At 40.2% G+C, this 22,623-nt stretch overlaps 1 protein-coding gene across 4 annotated transcripts; it reads right to left on the bottom strand.

Moving 5' to 3' along the window:
* Nucleotides 1-2,519: 2,519 nt before the first annotated feature.
* LOC115147108 (alpha-N-acetylgalactosaminide alpha-2,6-sialyltransferase 6-like) lies at nucleotides 2,520-21,292 on the bottom strand. Of its 4 annotated transcripts, none has more exons than XM_065004623.1 (7): nucleotides 20,846-21,292; nucleotides 13,940-13,996; nucleotides 11,781-11,987; nucleotides 4,864-5,276; nucleotides 4,486-4,593; nucleotides 4,196-4,267; nucleotides 2,520-4,081 (listed from the first exon to the last, which is right to left on the bottom strand). In XM_065004623.1, exons 2-7 carry the CDS (start codon nucleotides 13,961-13,963, stop codon nucleotides 3,895-3,897), a joined length of 1,011 nt encoding a protein of 336 aa, XP_064860695.1. In that variant the 5' UTR covers nucleotides 13,964-13,996; nucleotides 20,846-21,292; the 3' UTR covers nucleotides 2,520-3,894. The 4 variants fall into 4 exon arrangements, with proteins under 4 accessions (XP_064860695.1, XP_029544978.1, XP_029544977.1 ...); XM_029689118.2 differs by lacking the exon at nucleotides 20,846-21,292 and adding an exon at nucleotides 14,624-14,752 and having other exon boundaries at nucleotides 4,196-4,264; XM_029689117.2 differs by lacking the exon at nucleotides 20,846-21,292 and adding an exon at nucleotides 14,624-14,748.
* Between the last annotated feature and the right edge of the window lie 1,331 nt (nucleotides 21,293-22,623).

Raw genomic sequence — 22,623 nt, 5'->3', positions numbered from 1 at the left:
AGTAACTTATACAATAATGGTTACTGAGATGAAATGACTTTTCTTTTGGGGCCAGTTTCCCGGACACAGATTGAGCCTAAAAAACCCCAACACATCGTACAGTTAGTATTGCATGCTGTTTAGTACTGGTCTTCGCCTGCTTCACACCATCCATATGGCACTGACCACATTTTCGGTCTACCATAAATTGGCTTTTAGGAGATTATACATTTCCTGAGATCAGTTAACATGACCATTATAGCATTTGCTTTTAATTTCACTTAAATTCTGTGAAAAACAAGGTTCAAGCCTGCGTTTACCACAGACCTTGTTTTCAGTGTTGAGCTAAAAACACCATTTTCCCATAGGATTTGTCCAACGAACCACGGCGGAGTTTGTGCCTACAAAATATGCCATTACTATTGCTCTCTATAGCAGCTGGGTCTGGCCTACCTAGTTAATTGAATACAGCATATTTTCCCGCGAGTGGTAGTCTCACTTCCCTTCCTTCTCAAACCTCATTGTGACTGCTTTGTGTGATGTATTGTCTCTACCTTCTTGCCCTTTGTGCTGTTGTCTGTGCCCAATGTTTGTCCCATGTTTTGGGCTGCTAACATGTTGTGTTGCCATGTGTTGCTGCCTTGCTAGGTTGTTGTCTTAGGTCTCTCTTTATGTAGTGTTGTCTCTCTTGTTGTGATGTGGGTTTTGTCCTATATTTATATTGTATTTTTTTATTTTATTCCCTGGCCTTTTGCCTTTTGCCAGGCCGTCATTGTAAATAAGAATTTGTTCTTAACGGACTTGCCTAATTTTTTTTTTTTTAAACAGGACAGCTCTGTGCTCCTCTGAAGAACAGGACAGCCCTGTGCCCCTCTGAAGAACAGGACAGCCATGTGCCCCTCTGAAGAACCATTTCATCCAAGAACTGGCCCTCTGACAGGAAAGCCCTGTGCCCCTCTGAAGAACAGGACAGCCCTGTGCCCCTCTGAAGAACCATTTCATCCACTGGCACATTGAATGTTTCCTCTCCAAGCACCCCTACATTTTCCGCTTCAGGCGGTACTACTACCGCCCTAACCTGACCCCTATACATTTTCTTTCAATTACTACGAAGAGTCAATCACATAGACAAACACAATCAGATTATAACACATCAATGTGATTGTACTCCTTGCTTGGACTAACTCATTGTGTTTTTTTGTCCTCCCAGTCAAATCCTGTCCTGTCCTTAGCGGAGGAGTTGGGCTCTTCAACATCATCCATCCATGATCAACTTTTTTCTGCACTGAAGTCAAGCCTCCAAACACCTACTCATGCCTCATACAATCACTGCTGCCCTTCCCAACAGTGTAAGATGCTCTCATTCCTATTCCCCATAATATTTGACTATAAATGTCTTTAATAAACATTTCCGGTTAAAATAAATTTGTCTTTGATGATTTTTCAAATGCGCTTTGTTGTTCGGTCCGAGCCTATAACGTGGGTCTTCCATCCTCCTCACGCTTTCAAGTCACCAGCCTCCACTGGTTTCTATACATGGTAAGGAAAAACTCAGGGCCTGTTATCTTTCATTATATCAGCTGGGAGTTCAACCTGACCTGTCTTTATCCACCCGGTGTTTTTTCCACAGGAGGCCATCTTGATCTCAATGTCCAGCCTGACGGAAGAAAATCGCAGCCACATTTCCAGACAAGGCCAAAGGTTCGTAACAGGAAGTGGCCACTGACAAACCATCACTGAAAGGAAGTCAAAAGGACTAATAGTTCACACCTTTTATATACTTCTGGGATCAAATGAATGGACATTCTGTACCATCAGCATTTTTTATTTAAGGATAGAAGATCACAGCACAAGTGAAGAACCATAAGATGTTCTTGGTGGTACTCCTTGTCTTCTGTATCAGGTCAGCAGGTGTGTTCCATCTATATCCACTGTTACCCTTTCGTCCCGTGTTTCTACTATCCCCTGTGTATAGGATTCCATTTTGTCCTGTTTCTACTATCCCCTGTGTATAGGATTCCATTTGGTCCCGTGTTTCTACTATCCCCTGTGTATAGGATTCCATTTGGTCCCGTGTTTCTACTATCCCCTGTGTATAGGATTCCATTTTGTCCCGTGTTTCTACTATCCCCTGTGTATAGGATTCCATTTGGTCCTGTGTTTCTACTATCCCCTGTGTATAGGATTCCATTTCGTCCCCTGTTTCTACTATCCCCTGTGTATAGGATTCCATTTCGTCCCCTGTTTCTACTATCCCCTGTGTATAGGATTCCATTTCGTCCTGTTTCTACTATCCCCTGTGTATAGGATTCCATTTTGTCCTGTTTCTACTATCCCCTGTGTATAGGATTCCATTTCGTCCTGTGTTTCTACTATCCCCTGTGTATAGGATTCCATTTGGTCCTGTGTTTCTACTATCCCCTGTGTATAGGATTCCATTTGGTCCCGTGTTTCTACTATCCCCTGTGTATAGGATTCCATTTTGTCCCCTGTTTCTACTATCCCCTGTGTATAGGATTCCATTTTGTCCCCTGTTTCTACTATCCCCTGTGTATAGGATTCCATTTTGTCCTGTGTTTCTACTATCCCCTGTGTATAGGATTCCATTTTGTCCTGTGTTTCTACTATCCCCTGTGTATAGGATTCCATTTCGTCCTGTTTCTCCTATCCCCTGTGTATAGGATTCCATTTGGTCCTGTGTTTCTACTATCCCTGTGTATAGGATTCCATTTGGTCCTGTGTTTCTACTATCCCCTGTGTATAGGATTCCATTTGGTCCTGTGTTTCTACTATCCCCTGTGTATAGGATTCCTTTTTGTCCCCTGTTTCTACTATCCCTGTGTATAGGATTCCATTTCGTCCTGTTTCTCCTATCCCCTGTGTATAGGATTCCATGCGTATTTAAAACATCATGTACATGCATCTTTTTTTCAAATGTTATTTGTTCTCAAGACACACATTACAGAACATTCATGAAGAATAACAAGTCAATCAGCACAATGCTAACAATAAATAACGCAATACATTCTTTAGGATCGTTCAGACTCCAACAGCTGCATGCCTCAGGATGTCACAGAGGTAAAGGGTCAAAGATGACGAGACAATGTTTGTTTGTGTCATGGTTTGACAGGATAAAATAAACTCTGCAACAAGTACAGCACAGTTGTGTGAATGCCTTAATCTCACACACACACACACACCCCTACATTCAACAGGAATGTTATGATTCCATTGGGTTGGCACGAGCCAACCTACAGTGCTATAAATGTAAGCTTAACATGTTCTGATGTTGGTATTTTTACTGTGTTAAGTGAAAGCCACACACATGGTTTGGTTGGATAACGTAATGCAACAAAAACATGTCACTTAATTTGAGCCATACTGTCTATAAGCATATGTCTCTGAAATGAATTCCTTTAACGTCTAGGATAATACAATCTCCCCTCAGTGTGAGAAAGTTGATATTATAACATTTGCTTTTGAGGACTTTTTTAAAACAAACATTAGAAACATGTAAAAATATTGTTTGTTTGTTTATATTTACATTAAACATCAGTTGCCCTATATTTAGAAATGTGATTTTTATTTGACCAAACTAGCTATAAAAAAAAAGCATACAAATCTACGGTTTCCAGGAGTTGTTTTTCTGTGTGGAGTGTGGAATTTCATTTTCTACTGTACACAGAAAAACAGTATTAACTCCTGTAAAACTTAGTGTACACTTTTGTAGCTAGCTTTGTAAAATAAAACACATTTCTAATTTATATTATTTGTTACAAACCAAGCCCACAGCTTCATATGTGAAATAAATACTTCATGTATTTCCTTCAAGTCATCACAGGGCTACAGTAATTCCCAAGAAAAATGACTACCATTCAGAGAAGGGGGCATACCTTGTGAGAGGAACCAGTCATCTCACCATGTGGGGTGAGTGAAGCTGATATTATACTGCTTGGCCCAGTGTGCGAACACCTGTTTCTCCGTGATGAACCGATGGTGGGGCCCCTTTCGGCCCTTCTCGTTCTGCAGGTAGGTGACACATTCTTCTGGGCCCCTGGGCTTGTAGTAGTGGTAGGGCATCTTCTTGGGCTGGGGCTTTTTTCTAGGAGAAGGGGTGCTACAAATGACTGCATTGACAATGTGCTCCAAGACAATCAGCATACATAATGGGTAGCAATTACTCTATGGCTCCTTTGTAGACAAGAAAGATAGATACCCGCACACTGTGGAATGCTCCCCTCGCTGTTTTACAGTGCAACGTTTCGACCCAAAAGTCTTCGTCATGCTTCTTTCATAGAAACACAATCATAATACATAATATTACATTGCGTATATGAAAGCAATCCTGTCAATTGCAGATAATGGTTTCATAATAATCAGTATTATAGATTAACCATTTGCTCACTGAACACATTTAGGATTTACACAATGTAATAGTTTGATTTAAGTGATTGATAGATTGCTATTAGCGATTTATCGTTATGTTTAGCCTTTGTTCATACTCACCCACAGTGACTGGGTGGAACCATCCCGTACACTTTAATATTGTCACACATCTCTATGGCGATCACCATGGTGAACCAGCCAGTGCTCAACCAGGACTGAGACTTCGCTCTTTGGAAGGAAACCGTAGGATAAAATGTTAGTGGGAAAAAATATATATTAAGAAAGCTTTTGTATTTCTTGATAGGGGCATTTCTATCATTAGATTCCAGGAAAATCCTCATGTTGTGATCATCATTAAGAAATGTAATTAGAATTAAATTAGAATTTGATTCATCAGTTGAAGCTGAATTCCCATATTGAATTGAAATTTCATGAAACTGAATTAATTTAGCATCATCCCCATCCATCCTCATCCCCACTTTCATCCCTTTCACCCACCTGTCTCGCCCAGTCTCTTTCTGAAAGAGTGTATCAAACTTATGCATCTTGCTGGGCGTGATTGTGAAGCTGGACAGGTTACTGTAGGTCATGCTCACTCTCTGGATCAGACGGTACAGCGTTCCTTTAGCCTCTCTCCCAATCTTGGTGGGCGGTCCCCAGAATATGACCGCAGAGTTATGGTCCGTGTGGTTGAGAAACTCGGTGGGCCGCCTGACCACCCTGAACACGCTGGAGTGGGCCACCACTCGGAGAGTTGTCCGGTTGCCCACGTCACGCTCGAACCCTGTGGTGGGGGCGTCGTTCATGCGGATCACGCACTGGGTGTGGTCGATTTCCGGTCCGGCCCCGCTGCCCAGTACATGGCTGGAGCTGGTCACCAGAGCACAGTGGTGGCAGTGTAGGGTCATATTCTGGAGAGGGAATGGATAAATGTCAGAAAATATATACAGTATATAATTCTCTCTCTCATGCGGGTCGTTCCATTAAATGAGTCCCGTTTATCCATTTGATATTTAAGTAGACATTGTGCACCAATATTGGATTTTAAAAGCCCGCTATATTAAATGAAGTGCCCTTTAATATAGACCACATGCGAAATGCAATACATCTGATTTTTATATGAATAATGACTTGCCAAAATGTCCCTATGTGCACTCTGATTTCTCAGGAAGATTTTAACCCACGTAGCCCCCAAAACTCTCATTATAATATATATATTTTTGAAAGATTAAAATGAAACATTTAACATCTAATAGTCAAATCATAGTGTAAAAGCAGGTGAGCTGTTTCTACTGGTGTTTTGTGGTGTAAAATTATGTGGGTCGAGCATAACACGTCAAGCCTTTCACCCATAGACAGACAGCTGCCCCTCACAAGCTTTAAGAAACCCATAGACAGCTGCCCCTCACAAGCTTTAAGAAACCCATAGGACAGACAGTTGCCCCTCACAAGCTTTAAGAAACCCATAGACAGCTGCCCCTCACAAGCTTTAAGAAACCCATAGACAGCTGCCCCTCACAAGCTTTAAGAAACCCATAGACAGCTGCCCCTCACAAGCTTTAAGAAACCCATAGGACAGACAGTTGCCCCTCACAAGCTTTAAGAAACCCATAGACAGCTGCCCCTCACAAGCTTTAAGAAACCCATAGACAGCTGCCCCTCACAAGCTTTAAGAAACCCATAGGACAGACAGTTGCCCCTCACAAGCTTTAAGAAACCCATAGGACAGACAGTTGCCCCTCACAAGCTTTAAGAAACCCATAGGACAGACAGTTGCCCCTCACAAGCTTTAAGAAACCCATAGGACAGACAGTTGCCCCTCACAAGCTTTAAGAAACCCATAGGACAGACAGTTGCCCCTCACAAGCTTTAAGAAACCCATAGGACAGACAGTTGCCCCTCACAAGCTTTAAGAAACCCATAGGACAGACAGTTGCCCCTCACAAGCTTTAAGAAACCCATAGACAGACAGTTGACAGCCGTGAGGTTGAAGGAATTGTCTGTAACGCTGAGACAGGATTGTGTCGAGGCAAGGCTCTGGGGAAGGATACCAAAAATTGTCTGGAGCATTGAAAGTCCAAGAACACGTTGGCCTCCATCGTTCTTAAATGGAAGAAGTTTGGAACCACCAAGACTCTTCCTAGAGCAGGCCGCCTGGCCAAACTGAGCAATCAGGGGAGGAGAGGCTTGGTCAGGGAGGTGACCAAGACCTGGATGGTCACAGACAGACCTCCAGAGTTCCTCTGTGGAGATGGGAGAATCTTCCAGAAGGACAACCATCTCTGCAGCACTCCACCAATCAGGCCTTTATGGTAGACTGGCCAGATGGAAGCCACTCCTCATTAAAAACACACATGACAGCCCTCTTGGAGTTTGCCAAAAAGGCACCTAAATGACTATAAGACCATGAGAAACAAGATTCTTTGGTCTGATGAAACCAAGATTGAACTCTTCGGCCTGAATGCCAAGCGTCACATCTGGAGGAAACCTGGCACCATCCCCAGCATGGTGGGAGCCGCATCATGCTGTGGGGATGTTTTTCAGCGGCAGGGACTGGGAGGCTAATCAGGATCAAGGGAAAGGTGAACGGCGCAAAGTACAGAGAAATTCTTGATGAAAACCTGCTACAGAGCACTCAGGACCTCAGACTTGGGCGAAGGTTCACCTTCCAACAGGACAACAACCCTAAGCACACAGCCAAGGAGGAGTGGCTTTGGGACAAGTCTCAATGTCCTTGAGTGGCCCGGCCAGAGCCCGGACATGAACCCGATTGAAAATCTCTGGAGAGACCTGAAAACAGCTGTGCAGTGATGCTCCCCATCCAACCTGACAGAGCTTGAGAGGATCTGCAGAGAATGGGAGGAACTCCCCAAATACAGGTGACAAGCTTGTAGCACCATACCCAAGAAGCCTTGAGGTTGTAATCGCTGCCAAAGGTGCTTCAACAAAGTACTGAGTAAAGGGTCTGAACACTTAAGTAAATGAGATATTTCCGTTTTTTTGTGGGGTACTGTGTCGATTGATGAGAAAAAAATTGTAATACGTTTTAGAATAGGGCTGTAACGTAACATTTTGAAAAAGTTAAAGGGTCTGAATACTTTCCGAATGCACTGTAGGTGGGAATTTCAGTACTTCAGCATAGCGTTCTCTCATGGTTCTATTTAAAGTCATGTTTTGAGAAACTTCCATAAAAACATTGGTAACATTCAAAGAACATTCTAAGAATGTTATTTAACCTTTCTAGCGCAACATTCCACTGAAAAGGCAGCGCGTGAAATTCAATTTGTTTTGTTTTGAAATATGTCACTCTCACACATTAACAAGTCCAATACAACAAATGAAAGATAAACATCTTGTTAATCTACCCATCGTGTCAGATTTAACAAATGCTTTACAGCTAAAGCACAACATATGATTATGTTAGGTCAAAGCCAAGTAAAAAAAAAAGCCATTTTTCCAGCCAAAGATAAGTCAAAAAAAGCAGAAATAGATCAAACTAATCACTAACCTTTGATGATCTTCATCAGATGACACGCATGTTACACAATACATGTATGTTTTGTTCGATAATGTGCATAGTTATATCCAAAAATCTGAGTTTACATTGGCGCCTTACGTGCAGTAATGTTTTGATTCCAAAACATCCAGTGATTTTGCAGAAATACTCATAATAAACATTGATAAAAGATACAAGTGTTATTCACAGAATTAAAGCTAGACTTCTTAATGCAACCGCTGTGTCCGATTTTTTTAAAAACTTTACGGAAAAAGCATAATCTGAGAACGGTGCTCAGAACCCAAAACAGCCAAAGGAATATCCGCCATTTTGGAATAAACAAACTTAGAAACACCATAAATATTCACTTACCTTTGATGATCTTCATCAGAAGGCACTCCCAGGAATCCAAATAGCCACTTGTTAGCGTGTTCAGCCCAGTAATCCATCTTCATGAGGCGCAGGCACTTCATCCAGACAAAAACTAAAAGTTCCGTTACAGTCCTTTAGAAACATGTCAAACGATGTATGGAATCAATCTTTAGGATGTTTTTAACATAAAACATCAATAATGTTCCAACCGGAGAATTCCTTTGTCTTCAGAAAAGCACTGGAACGAGAAGTAACCCTGTCGGGAGCGCGCGTCATGAGACCAAGGCACTCTGCCAGACCACTGACTCAGAGGTCTCATGAGCCCCTCCTTTATAGTAGAAACCTCAAACCAGTTTCTAAAGACGGTTGACATCTAGTGGAAGCCCTAGGAAGTGCAACCTCATCCATATCTCAATGTGTATTCGGCAGGCCAAGCTTTGAAAAACTACAAACCTCAGGATGTCCCACTTCCTGGTTGGGTTTCTCTCAGGTTTTCGCCTGCCATATGAGTTCTGTTATACTCACAGACATCATTCAAGCAGTTTTAGAAACTTCAGAGTGTTTTCTATCCAATACTAATAATAATATGCATGTATTAGCATCTGGGACAGAGTAGGAGTTAGTTCACTCTGGGCACGCTATTCATCCAAAAGTGAAAATGCTGCCCCCTATCCCAAAAAGGTTAAAATCCTACATTCCATTCTCAGCTTCAACAAAACTCTCATTCTATCTTGTTAAGTGTGTTCATGTGTGTTGGCCACGCCCACTAAATTCAGCCACACCTGATCCTAATAAAAGTGCTTTTTTCCCTTTGAAATGGGGTCTGTTTGAATAGACAAAAATTAACAGCTTTGTATGAGTTAAAGATGGCATGCTAGCTCCATCCTGGTGGCTCAGTTGACTAATTCCATGGATAGAGAACACAAAAAAAGTGTTTACATGATTAATGCCAAAGCAAATTCATTTCCATGTGTCCGATCTGTGCTTGGAGTTCAAAACACTTAACCCAAACTAAGCCAGCAGTATTATTACAAGTCTTACTGAAACATGTTCTCAGAACATTAATTACCTTCAAAACAACCTGTAATTCCCATTCTCAAACGTTAATGAAACCTCCCTGCAACCTAAAATTGTACATTCCCAGAACAGCTGAAATTTACCTTGCGTTCTCAGAACGTATAAAAAAAATGGTTTTGTTTTACCGGTCAGGAAACGTATGGCTTCGTTCCCAGAACCAACAAGAAACCAAAAACATTCCCACAACTTCCTAGGAACCCAATGTGCTAGCTGGGAAGCTTCCATTCCCTTGTCACAAGGGGATTTGCAGCTGATTTTAAGTCAACCCTGCGACTTTATTTGGCACATTATAGGCACTCTTTTCTTTTATTGTATCTCTTGAGATGGGAAAACATTTGGATTATTAAATTGAACATGTGTGTTGAGTTGAACCCCCCACCAAGTTCCACTACACAGAAGGGACTCATTTAATGAAAGACCCATGCACAAATATGAACATACACTGCACATGTACTGTAAACAAGCACACCGCAATTCTACACAGCTATATGAACACAGTTGTATGGACTGTGCAACAGCTTTCCACTAACTAGGGACAGTGAAGTTTTACTTCATTTTGGACTTGGGATGTTCCTAAAAATAAATGCATGTTTTGTTTTTGGGCTGTGCATGATTGAGTCTATGAATCACATAGCTACATTTAACCAGTGTTTAAAAAAATAAATGTATCCACCGATACAACTTGATGCCGCAAGTGTGAGCGGGAACAGGGTTCAAATTACACCTAGACTACTGGAGGTGCCCTAAAAATAGCTGACTTGACCCAGATTATTTGAACCCTTTGGGGGAAGCAAATAGTAATGTTTTTAGGCTTGTGGGTGGGAGTACATTAATGTTATACTGATTGTTACAAGGGTTCCCTGCATATTAATATGATTATTACAACCGTATTATTATGGTGGGTAAGCTTACTGTAGGGGAGAGTGGGGTTGAGCTAAAGGGATACATTGAGCCACTCGTTAATAGGAAACATACATAAAAGTAATAATTTGACCAAATATTTAGGAAGAGGTCGTCATTCCATAGAGTCTGTGAAGGATAAGATGGAAAAAGTGATAAGAAAGTTAGGTCCCAAAAATTTGTTAGAAGTTTTATGATGCTTGTATAAAAACTAAAGTAGATCATTTTAAGATTGTTCTGTACATCAGCTGGGGTCTCTATAAGCTTCAATATGAGGTCCTAAACCTAGCATGAAAGTGCATCCTTGCAGTGGTGTAAAGTACTTAAGTAGAAATACTTTAGTCATTGATATTTTACAACTTTTTACATCACTACATTCCTAAAGAAAATGTACTTTTTACTCCTTATATTTTCCTAGACACCCAAAAGTACTTGTTACATTTTGAATGCTTAGGAAAATGGTCAAAATCACACATCTAGAGAACATTCATGGTCATCCCTACTTCCTCTGATCTGGCAGACTCACTAAACACAAATATTTGATTTGTAAATTGTCTGAGCATTGGACTGTGCCTCTGGCTATCAATAAATACATAAAACATCATGCTATACGCAATTTTAAATTATTTATACTTTTACACTTATCCTTAAGATATTTTAGCGATTACATTTACTTTTGATACTTATGTATATTTAAAAAACAAATACTTTTAGACTTTTACTCAAGTAGTATTTTACTGGGTGACTTTCAAATGAGTCATTTTCTATTAAGGTAGCTTTACTTTTACTCAAGTATGACTTGTAACTGTGTGGGCTAATATAGTACATGTTTGCCATAGGGTAAGTTGAGCCAATGGCCATAGGGTAAGTTGAGCCAATGGCCATAGGGTAAGTTGAGCCAATGGCCATAGGGTAAGTTGAGCCAATGGCCATAGGGTAAGTTGAGCCAATGGCCATAGGGTAAGTTGAGCCAATGGCCATAGGGTAAGTTGAGCCAATGGCCATAGGGTAAGTTGAGCCAATGGCCATAGGGTAAGTTGAGCCAATGGCCATAGGGTAAGTTGAGCCAGGTGTTTGTTACGTAGTAAGCCAGTAAGCCAGTGTTAAAATATGCTTCAAACTATTAAAAAGACAGTGGTTTGGATTGTGTTAAATTGTTTGGGAAATAAAGATATACATGGATTTAAAAAGGTAGTGGTAATACTCAATTCAGTACTGACACTTCTAGGCGGCTGAACTTACCCTGTTCCACAGCTCAACTTACCTGTAATGTTTACATTCATTCTTGAGGAATACACAACATCCTGAAATATGTAGATATCTTTGTTAGAAACCATACTGTATTTCTCTAAACGGTTCAATTTGCCCCGCTCTCCACTACCGGTTTGTAGTGTACTGCATGTTCTGATTAAATACTTGTTCTGCCCTATGTACAATGTTGAAAAATATATATATTTTTGGTTGAGCTCCCATGTGTTTTATATTAGGGTGGCCTTCTTGACCAGGTCTCCAGGATTAAATAGACGTTCCATAGAATTTCTCTGTAATTCCAACCCTGAGTGTGAGTTACCTTGTTTCCATAGACAGCAACATAGCCCTCCTTCCCTGCCCATTTCTTGAGGTTGGTGACCTTGATGGCGTGATGAGGCGTGGACGCCCTGAAGGGACTGTATAAGGGGCTGATGTCATTGCCACTGTTGGAGCTATAGAGGATGAGGAGGGTCATAAGGAGGAAGATGGCTCCGAAGATCACCATCTTCTGGCTCTGCTGCCCTTGCTGGAAAAGATGAGGGGGGGGGGGGGGTACATGTAAATGATATACATCAATAGTTATTGCTGTGTTGTTTGTTACTCTTTAGTGACAGACTGTTACAGGAAGGTAACAAATCGATTAACTGGCCAGCGTGTACACTGTATTTGGTTCTGGGTGCCGAGATCAAGGTTAGTGCTTTGTTGTCGATCTGACTGAGTTTAAAAAAATAAAAACATTGAAAGCTGCTCAAATCCCATTTGCAGGGCAAACTGGTGACTTACAGTGCATTCAAACTCCTTCACTTTTTCCACATTTTGTTATGTTACAGCCTTATTCTAAAATGGATTAAATTGTTATATATAAAAAAAACTATAATATATTTTATCTGAAATATTACATTTACATAAGTATTCAGACCCTTTACTCAGTACTTTGTCGAAGCACCTTCACCAGCGATTACAACCTTGAGTCTTCTTGGGTATGACACTACAAGCTTGGCACACCTGTATTTGAGGAGTTTGTCCCATTCTTCTCTGCAAATCCTCTCAAGCGCTGTCAGGTTGGATGGGGTGTGTCACTGTACTGCTATTTTCAGGTCTCTCCAGAGATGTCCAGGCTCTGGCTGGGCCACTCAAGGATATTCAGAGACTTGTCCCGAAGCCAGTCCTGCATTGTCTTGGATGTGTGCCTAGGGTCGTTGTCATGTTGGAATGTGAAGCGTCACCCCAGTCTGAAGTCCTGAACAGGTTTCATCAAGATATTCTCTGTACTTTGCTCCATCCATCTTTCCCTTGATACGGACTAGTCTTCCAGTCCCTGCCGCTGAAAAACATCCCCACAGCATGATGCTGCCACCACCATATTTCACCGTGGGGAAGGTGCCAGGTTTCCTCCAGATGTGAAGCTTGGTTTCATCAGACCAGAGAATATTGTTTCTCATGGTTGGAGAGTCCTTTAGGTACCTTTTGGCAATCTCAAAGAGGGCTGTGATGTGCCTTTTACTGAACTGTGGCTTCGGTCTGGCCACTCTACCATAAAGGCCTGATTGGTTGAGTGCTGCAGAGACAGTTGTCCTTCTGGAAGGTCCTCCCATCTCCACATAGGTACTCTGTAGCACTGTCAGAGTGACCATCGGGTTCGTGGTTACCTCCCTGACCAAGGCCTTTCTCCCCCGATTGCTCAGTTTGGCCGGGTGCCCAGCTCTTGGAAGAGTCTTGGTGATTCCAAACGTCTTCCATTTAAGTATAATGGAGGATACGATGTTCTTGGGGACCTTCCAATGCTGCAGACTCTTCTTGGTACCCTTCCCCAGATCTGTGCCTCGACCCAATCCTGTCTCGGAGCTCTACGGACAATTCCTTTCACCCCATGGCTTGGTTTTCACTCTGATATGCACGGTCGACTGACAGGTGTGTGCCTTTCCAAATCATGTCCAATCAATTGAATTTACCACAGGTGGACTTCAATCAAGTTATAGAAACATCTCAAGGATGATCAACTGAAACAGGATGTACCGGAGCTCAATTTCAAGTCCTCATAGCAAAGTGTCTGAATACTTATGGAAATGTAATATGTTTTATTTTTATACATTTATAAAAATGTATAAAATAACAGTTTTTGCTTTGTCATTAAGGGGTATTGTGTGTAGGTTGATGAGGATTATTATTTGTTTTAATCCATTTTAGAATAAGGCTGTAATGTAACAAAATGTGGGAAAAGGGATCTGAATACTTGCTAAATAAACCTGAACATGACATAGTGTATTTGGAATCTTTGCACCATATGTGACATACATAATATTATGCTATATAATTGTACAAAACATAGGCCTATTGTGGACAGTGCATCAGTAATTATACTTGATAGCAAATTCTACAAAAACAGTTAATTGAATCTAGAAATAAGCATCTCAGGTGCCTTGTAGTTATCTTTATGAACAGTAACTGAGGGTGTATCAATACTCAGAATTATCTTACCTTGTCAACTAGCCTCAGCCCCATGCTTCTAGATCAGGCTGAGCGTCATCACCACCCCTGTCAAGAGTCAGATGATCCATAGTGAAATACACACTATTTCATAGGCTGCTATGTGCGTGTGCTTATATTGTCAATACCATGTCACTAATCCTGTTGTTGGTCACAGATGTCATGGGAAATAATACAAAAGCAATATATTGTGCTGCAGAATAATCTAGTGTTTATTGCATTGCAAAAAAAATAAGGATAATAAAAAACATAGTGGTTGCCAAATTCTTGAGAAGTGTGCAATTCCGAATGATAACATATATCAGCCTAGGCCCTATCTGTTTTACAGAACAGATGCAGTGGTTTATCAAAACAAACACCCCTGGTTTAAATAGAAAGGGATATTTGTTGCGCCCACATTTCATTTTAGCGCACTGAAATCTGTTTGGACAAAACTGTTAATCCGAGCCTATCGAAACATATTAAACATTACAATCCAATAGAATAAAGCTATCACTATGGGAGACATGACAATTTTCCTAAACCAGTTGCCTCACCGCTCACGCAGCCAGATAGAGACGATTCGTGTTGACACCATAAATAGCTTTATTTTAAACCATAATAGCGGAAAATGGCGGTCATTCAACAATAACAGTGGATTAATGACAAAATGCAATGAAAACGAGGGTTGCTTACCAACTCAGAGTTTTATCCATATGAGATCCGTCCGTGCACCATTGACGTTTGATCTGTCAGCGCTTGCACCATCTTCCTGCACAATTGTAGGAGGGGATTGGCTCCCCAGCTAGCACATATTGTTAATTGGAAGTTGTTGGGACGTTCGTTTTTGGTTTCCCATTGGTTCTGGGAAAGAAGTCATACGTTTTCTGACCGGTAAACAGAACGTTTTTAAACATTCTGAGAACGGAAGTGAAAGTTCCCACCTGTTCTTGGAACTTAATTTTTAGGTGCAGGGAGGTTCTGAGAACGTTTTACTATGGTTCCCTGAAAGTTTTCCTGGGAGGTTTTTATTAACGTCTGAGAATGGAAATTATAGGTTATTGGAGGTAATTAAATAACGTTATGAGATCATTCTCTAAATGTTTTATAGATATTTATGTTTCATAGAATTAGTCCACTGTGCCGCCAGCATGGAACTAGCATGACATGTTTTTTTAAACTCATACAAAAGGTGTTAATTTAAGTCTATTCAACCAGACCACATTTCAAAAGGAAACAAGTACTCATTAAGATCAGGTGTGGCCAATTAGTGGGCGCGGCCAACACACTTGAGAGTTTTGTTGACGCTGAGAATGTAATTTTAAAAGTATTCACAACCATTGACATTTCTTCACATTTTGTTGTGTTACAGCCTGAATTTAAAATGGATTCAATTGAGATTGTGTCACTGGCCTACAGAGAGACTAAAATAGAACCATGACAAAACCTGCAGAAAATGTCATGCTGAAAGACTGAAATTCCCACAGAAGAACATTGTTTGCTAACGTTATCGTACCTATTTGAGAACATTCCCATTGTCAGACCAGTTGGAAAACAATCCTAGAAGTAAAGAAATACTAATAAAATAACATTCCTTAAATGTGCTGAGAATGGTCCGAAGCTAATCAAGTATCCTGCACCATTACTAGAAAGTTGTGAGAAGGTTGTATGCAAAATAACCATAGGACAACTATGCTCTGAAACACGTGGTTCACAGAATGTTATGTGCTAGCTGGGTTGCGTCATCAACATTTCATCACTGCAGTGGAAATGCCAGGGATTTCTTGTCTAATAGCTGGTGGGTTTTATTATTGCATATAATTTACAGCACTGTCAGCTCATACAATACAGTATATTATGTATGGCCTAAGAATATGATAATCATGATGACTGAGCAATTTCTGGGTTGTACGTTTGGCCAACAATTAGATATGAATGAATGGGCCATTTTGTATTTATGTAACAATTTCTCGATTATTAAAATGTTTAGAAATTATTTATAAAAAGACACAGAAGCTAGTATTTGAGGATAAATTGCAAACATTGAGCACCATCTCAACACTAGGTGGTCTCTCATTAAACCATATCAATGTGTTAACATCACCAGCACAGCTGATCTTAATTTCTGCCACTATATACCACTCCCTAAAGAGATCATCTACTGTGGCAATTTAGGCTACTCTACACATTTTATTGATGTAAAGCTTGTGTTGGTATACTTATTTTTTGCCAATTAATTTAATCCATGAGTACAACTTGTCCAATCTTCTCAAAAGAGGAAAAAAGTATTCCTAAACTGTCTACATTTGTAATTTAATCAAGCCAATAAGGATTGAGTTAATATAATCTGTTTTCATTCAGTTATAGTCTAATCAATTTATGACAAATTATATTCTAATGTGGCCCAAACATAGAGGTCTATAATATACTGTATTGTACCTTACTGTATTGTACTTTACTGTATTGTACTTTACTGTATTGTATAGTAAACTCAAGGAGTACAGTTTAATACAGGAAAGTAGAGTACCGTTCAGTACTCTATACCCTTCTCGGATTTACTGTACTCGAGTTCCTTCCATTTCACTGGGTCTGTAGTTTTACATTAAATAGTTTCCATTAATTACCTCGCTATTTTCAATTTCCCTGCTGGATCGATTTTTCATTTGGGCCTGGAGTAGATGACCTAGACGCAGCTGTCTGGTATCTAACTCATTTAATTATGGCCTACCGGGAAGCAGTGTTCAGGGGCAGAACGACAGATATTTGACCTTTACATTGTCAGCTCGGGGACTCAATCCAGCAACCTTTCGGTTACTGGCCCAATGCTCAAACCACTATGCTACCTGCCACCACACATTTTTCCCATTTTCAGGGTTGGGAAAACCAGATAATAGTTCTGATAATACTACTGCATAAACAGTACTGAATATAGAATACTGTAAACATTTATAATACATCTATTTGGAATCCACCACCATAACATAATTAAGTCATTTAAAAAGGCTGTTAAAGAGCATTTCATATTTAATGAAAGAGAGGAATGTATAGGATAGGATAAAGTAATCCTTCTCACCCCCCCCCCCCCTTAAAAGATTTAGATGCACTATTGTAAAGTGGCAGTTCCACTGGATGTCTTAAGGTGAACGCACCAATTTGTAAGTCGCTCTGGATAAGAGCGTCTGCTAAATGACTTAAATGTAAAATGTAAATGTATAACAGCTCCAAATAACCCAGTCAGAACACATGCAAAAACAGTCTGATGTTAATATCATCAGAACATCAGGCACCGTCAGACCTGGTATTAAAGTTACATGACACCACTAACACATGTTGTTTAAAGCCAGCATGTATGAAGTGTCAGGCAAAAAGAGAACGGTAAAAGAACAGGCACACTTTTTGGGGAGGAGTGACTACTCTCTCATAGCATTTCAAGCCATTCCATTGGACATCAAATCAACAAAAGAGTTTATTTGCTATCAGATAGTCACTTTCACTGATAGTATATGACCAGCACGTTATTAGGTTTCAGTGACACTAAATTCACGATTCTTGTAACTTTTGAACCACGGACATAATAAATAAAATAATATTTTAATAATAAATATATTTGAACATTTTAAATGTAGTTAAGACAAATACATCTCTGATAGGAAAGCCAAGCAGAGGTTCAGTACATTGAAATACAGCAGAGAAAACTCAATACGTTGCCGAACCAGTGCGTCATAAAATCTACATTAAGTTACAAAACATTGGATCTTAAGAGTGCAGAAATTAAAATGCATAATTATGACAAATGCATCAAGTTTGTTCAAATATGAACAATCAAATTCGATTTGGCATCACTGGACTTACCAATAGTAGTTTCAATGTAATAGTGATTCAAATACTGTAGCCTAATTTAGCCATTGGCTAAAGGCCTAAGATTAGAAATATGAGGACTGACACTTGTAAAAAGTAGCCAATTTTCTTACTTGACTATTGAATACAATATTTTATACAACAGGTGGGTCTAATCCTGAATTCTGATTGTTTAAAATCGCATTCCAGCCGGTGTCTATTCCACAAGTCTATTCCACCTAGGATAGGATAAAGTAATCCTTCTCACCCCCCCCCCCCCCTTAAAAGATTGAGATGCACTATTGTAAAGTGGCTGCTCCACTGGATGTCATAAGGTGAATGCACCAATTTGTAAGTCGCTCTGGATAAGAGCGTCTGCTAAATGACTTAAATGTAAATGTAAATGTTACCACCAGCTAAGTCGATGATGTTAAAAAGCCTATTTACTCTGTTCCATCTGACTGCGCAATCCACTGTCTCATCAGCCCAGCCAGGCAATTTATTAACTTGATCTCCACTATAAAAAGCATCTAGACATTATCTCACATTTCTTTTAGACTAGCATTTTGTTTTCAACAGCGGAGATACCCCTTACCTCTCTGACTTTCTTCTCTCCTACCAGCCCTCATGCGGTCTCAGCTCTACCACAGTTGGCCACCTTGTCATCCCCAGGTCCAACCCCCTAGAGTTTCAGTGACACTGCCTTCTCCAGGGTTGCTCCTAGGCTCTGGAACTCCCTCCCTCTAGCCATCCGCGACTCTGAGTCCATCATCATCTTTCAGTCCTGCCTAAAAACATGGCCTACCCTTACCTCCCCCTCCACCACTCACACACACACACCTCTTCTATTTCACACACTCACACAACACCTGCTCGCTCACACAACACCTGCTCGCTCACACAACACCTGCTCGCTCACACAACACCTGCTCGCTCACACACATACTCACACCCTTTCCTTGAGCCCTTACCTCTATTTAGCCCCGTTTATACCTAGTTTTAACATGTTTTATATGCCTTGATCTTGTCCACAGTCTGATTGTGCCCACATTTTCAGACAGGTGTTAAAACGATTAAAATAATCATTGCGATCAGATCTTCCTGACCACGTCTGGAGTTTACAGTGAAACCATTTAAATCCTCCTGCCTTCTAAAACCATTGACAGGAGGCATCATTGACTTATGGAATATGTATGTGTCTTTAAATAAACAAGTATTATTTTGAAAAAATATCTGTCAAAGAATTAGTATACAAGGCGGGAACAGTAAATCTATTCACACAGTGGACGGATAAGACCATGTGTAGACGCATTTCTACAAATGTGGGCATAATCAGAATGTGGACAAGACCAGGACAAAGGACACCTGTTCACGCCAAAGTATTTAGTTGAATGTTTTTCTTCCTTTTGCTTAGTCTGCTGTTGTTTAGTTAGATTGTTTGTTAGGTTCTACAATTGTAAAGCTATGCATGTTTCATGTATAATTATTATTGTAGAGGAGTTTGTTCAGACAAGCAACATTTCAACATTCACTATCCTCAACCAGGTTAAACCCCCAATAATCCCCATCGCCCAGGAGACCAGCGACACCCCCATCCTCAACCAGGTTAAACCCCCCAATGACCCCCCCATCGCCCAGGAGACCATTTACACCCAAACTGAACCAAAGACGGGAGAAAGTCCTGTCACCCTAAAAAAAAAATCCAACCCGCTGAGCATGACAGTCAACCCCATCCAACCCCGACCAAGGAAGAGGAAATATGACTAAATGCAAAAAGGTAAATCAGTATCAGAACTTGTATTGTTCATTCATAAATGTTAATGATGTCAATAACTTAAATTATGTTTTTAATAAATTAATTTAAAAAATTCCAGTGATTGATGGTCCCCTACTTTTCAGGAGGCAGGCATACTGTACCCTCTTAGAAAAAAGGGTTCCAACAGGGTTCTTCAGCTGTCCCCAAAGGATAACCCTTTTTGGTTCTAGGTAGAACCCTTTTTAGTTCCAGGTAGAACTCTATTGTGTTCCGTGTACAACCCTTTGTCTTAAGGGTTCTACATGGAACCAAAGGGGTTCTACCCGGAACCAAAAAGGGTTCTCTCATGGTGACAGCCAAATAGCCATTTCTAAGAGTGTAGTCTAAGGCAAGGCATAGATGTAAAATGAATAATGCAAATGTTTGGCCCGCTAACTTTATTCATGTTCTGGTGGGTGTTGATTAAATAAATACAAGGATGTATTGTTTCAGTGTCCAGTGCATCAGGGACAAATGATTGTCCCTATTCTCAAGATTCTTGCCAATAGAACTTCAAAGGAGGTTAATTTGCGGTACATTGAAATTCCTGTGACTGCATTTACAGGCTAATCCTAGTACAACACCAATTGTAGTTACCTTGCAGTGCATAGGCCTTGTAGTTAAAGTGGCAATATGTACCTTTTGGGGTGGTTACAGATCATTTTACTTGAAAGCAAGACTAAGAAGCAGTAGATCTGTTCTACAGTGTGCATTATTTCTATGCTTCCCGTTCTTGAGTCTTTCACTTTGGTTTTGTACAACAGCTTCAAACAGCTGATATTAGCTACCATGAAATGGCGGAGCGATTTCTGCATAGTGCAGCAAAATAAAGCCAACATCTCATTTGTTGCACAATAAAGAGGCAGGAGCAGAAAGTGAGGTGGAAGCCATGCTCTGGATGGGATGTTTACTTCATCTAATCTCCTAGAATGAATTGAGGATATACTGTACAACCAACACCATATGTATTTTGACAGTGAAGCCAAAATGTACAATTTGACTCTAAACTCCAGAATTTTGGATTTGAGATCAAATGTTTCATATGAGGCGATAGTAGAGGTCACCTTTTCACAATTTAGAAATGAAATCACTTTATGTATATAGTCCCAATTTGAAGAAGCCATAATTATTTGGACAAATTCACTTGAAGTGTATTAAAGTCATAGTACATGAAACCTTTTGTTTAAAATACAAAATTTCACATTTTAGCTTCACCCTCCAAATACATATGGTTTTGGCCCTACTTTGGTATTGGACAATACAGTGCCTTGCAAAAGTAGTCATACCCCTTGGAAACACCTTTGACCTTGATTACAGCTGTGAGTCTTCTTGGGTAAGTAGTTTAGAGCTTAACACGATCACGGCAGATTTCCTCCTCTTCGTCTAAAGAGGAGGTGTAGTAGCAGGGATCGGACCAAAACGCTGCGCGGTACGTGTTCATGACGATATTTTAATTAAAGAAAGCACTGAATACAAAACAATAAACGAAAACTGACCGTGAAGCTATAAGAACTGTGCTGGCACAAGCAACTAACATAGACAATCACCAACAATGACAAAACAGGCTACCTAAATATGGTTCCCAATCAGAGACAACGACTAACACCTGCCTCTGATTGAGAACCATATCAGGCCAAACACAGAAACAGACAAACTAGACATCCAACATAGAATGCCCACTCAGATCACACCCTGAACAAACAAAACATAGAAACATACAAAGCAAACTATGGTCTGGGTGTGACAAACACCAGGAGTGTGCAATAGTAGCCATTATTATTTTCATAATTCCTCAAGCTCTATCAATATGTTGGGGATAATGTCTAGACAATTTAAAAGTCTTGCAATAGATTTCCAATCAAATTTAAGTCCAAACAATACTTGGCAACCCAGGAACATTCACTGTCTTCTTTGTAAGCAACTCCAGTGTAGATTTGTCATTGTGTTGAAGGTTATTGTTCTTCTGAAAGGTGAATTCCTCTCCCAGTGTCTGGTGGAAAGCAGACTGAACCAGGTTTTCCTTTAGTAATTTGCCTTTGCTTAGCTCCATCCCGTTTCTTTTCATCCTGAAAAACTCCACCGTTTTTAACGATGTCAAGCATACCCATACCATGATGCAGACACCACCATGCTTGACAATAAGGAGGCAGTTACTCAGTGATTTGTTGTGTTGGATTTGCCCTAAACATAAGGCTTTGCATTTGGGCCAAAAAGTATATTCCGTTGCAGTTTTTTTCAGTATTAACTTTAGTTCCTTGTTGCATACAAAAAATGTATGTTGGGGCGGCAGGTAGCCTAGTGGTTAGAGTGTTGGACCAGTAACCGAGAGGTTGTTAGGTTGAATCCCCAAGCTGACAAGGTAAAAATCTGTTGTTCTGCCCCTGAACAATGTAGTTAAAACCTCTTCAGGATCATACCCGTTTTTTTCCATTTTTGCCTAAAATGACATACCCAAATCTAACTGCCTGTAACTCATGGCCTGAAGCAAGGATATGCATATTCTTGGTACCATTTGAAAGGAAACACTTTGAGGTTTGTGGAAATGTGAACACAATAGATCTGGAAAATAGATCTGGAAAAAGATAATACAAAGAAAAAAACAACCGTTCTTCTGTATTTTTTTTATACCATCATCTTTGAAATGCAAGAGAAAGGCCATTGTGTATTATTCCAGCCCAGCTCCAATTGAGCTTTTGGCCACTAGATGGCAGCAGTGTATGTGCAATGTTTTGGACTGATCAAATGAACCATTGCGTTTCTGTTCAAAATTTTGTATCAAGACTGCCCAAATGTGCCTAATTGGTTTATTAATAACTTTCTATGTTCAAAACTGTGCATTCTCCTCAAACAATAGCATGGTATTATTTCACTCTAATAGCTACGGTAAACTGGATAGTGCAGTTAGATTAAGAAGAATTTAAGCTTTCTGCCAATATCAGATATGTCTATGTCCTGGGAAATTTTCTTGTTACTTACAACCTCATACTAATCACATTAGCCTACGTTAGCTCAACATCCCGCAGGGAACCCACCGATCCATCTACCAATCACTACCCTTCTTTAT

The sequence above is a fragment of the Oncorhynchus nerka genome, linkage group LG19 (genome assembly GCF_034236695.1).
Source record: "Oncorhynchus nerka isolate Pitt River linkage group LG19, Oner_Uvic_2.0, whole genome shotgun sequence".
Lineage (NCBI taxonomy): Eukaryota > Metazoa > Chordata > Actinopteri > Salmoniformes > Salmonidae > Oncorhynchus > Oncorhynchus nerka.
Note: the sequence above shows the minus strand (reverse complement) of the source record. Positions and strands in the feature narration are given on the sequence as shown.

What these genes read in the sequence shown, in the direction of transcription:
- LOC115147108 (XM_065004623.1), bottom strand. Translation starts at nt 13,963, where the DNA reads ATGGGGCTGAGGCTAGTTGACAAG. An exon ending in GGCTGAGGCTAGTTGACAAG is followed by an intron (nt 11,988 to 13,939) that starts GTAAGATAATTC and finishes CATCTTTTCCAG; the next exon opens with CAAGGGCAGCAGAGCCAGAA. An exon ending in GTTCCACCCAGTCACTGTGG is followed by an intron (nt 4,268 to 4,485) that starts GTGAGTATGAAC and finishes TTTCTATGAAAG; the next exon opens with AAGCATGACGAAGACTTTTG.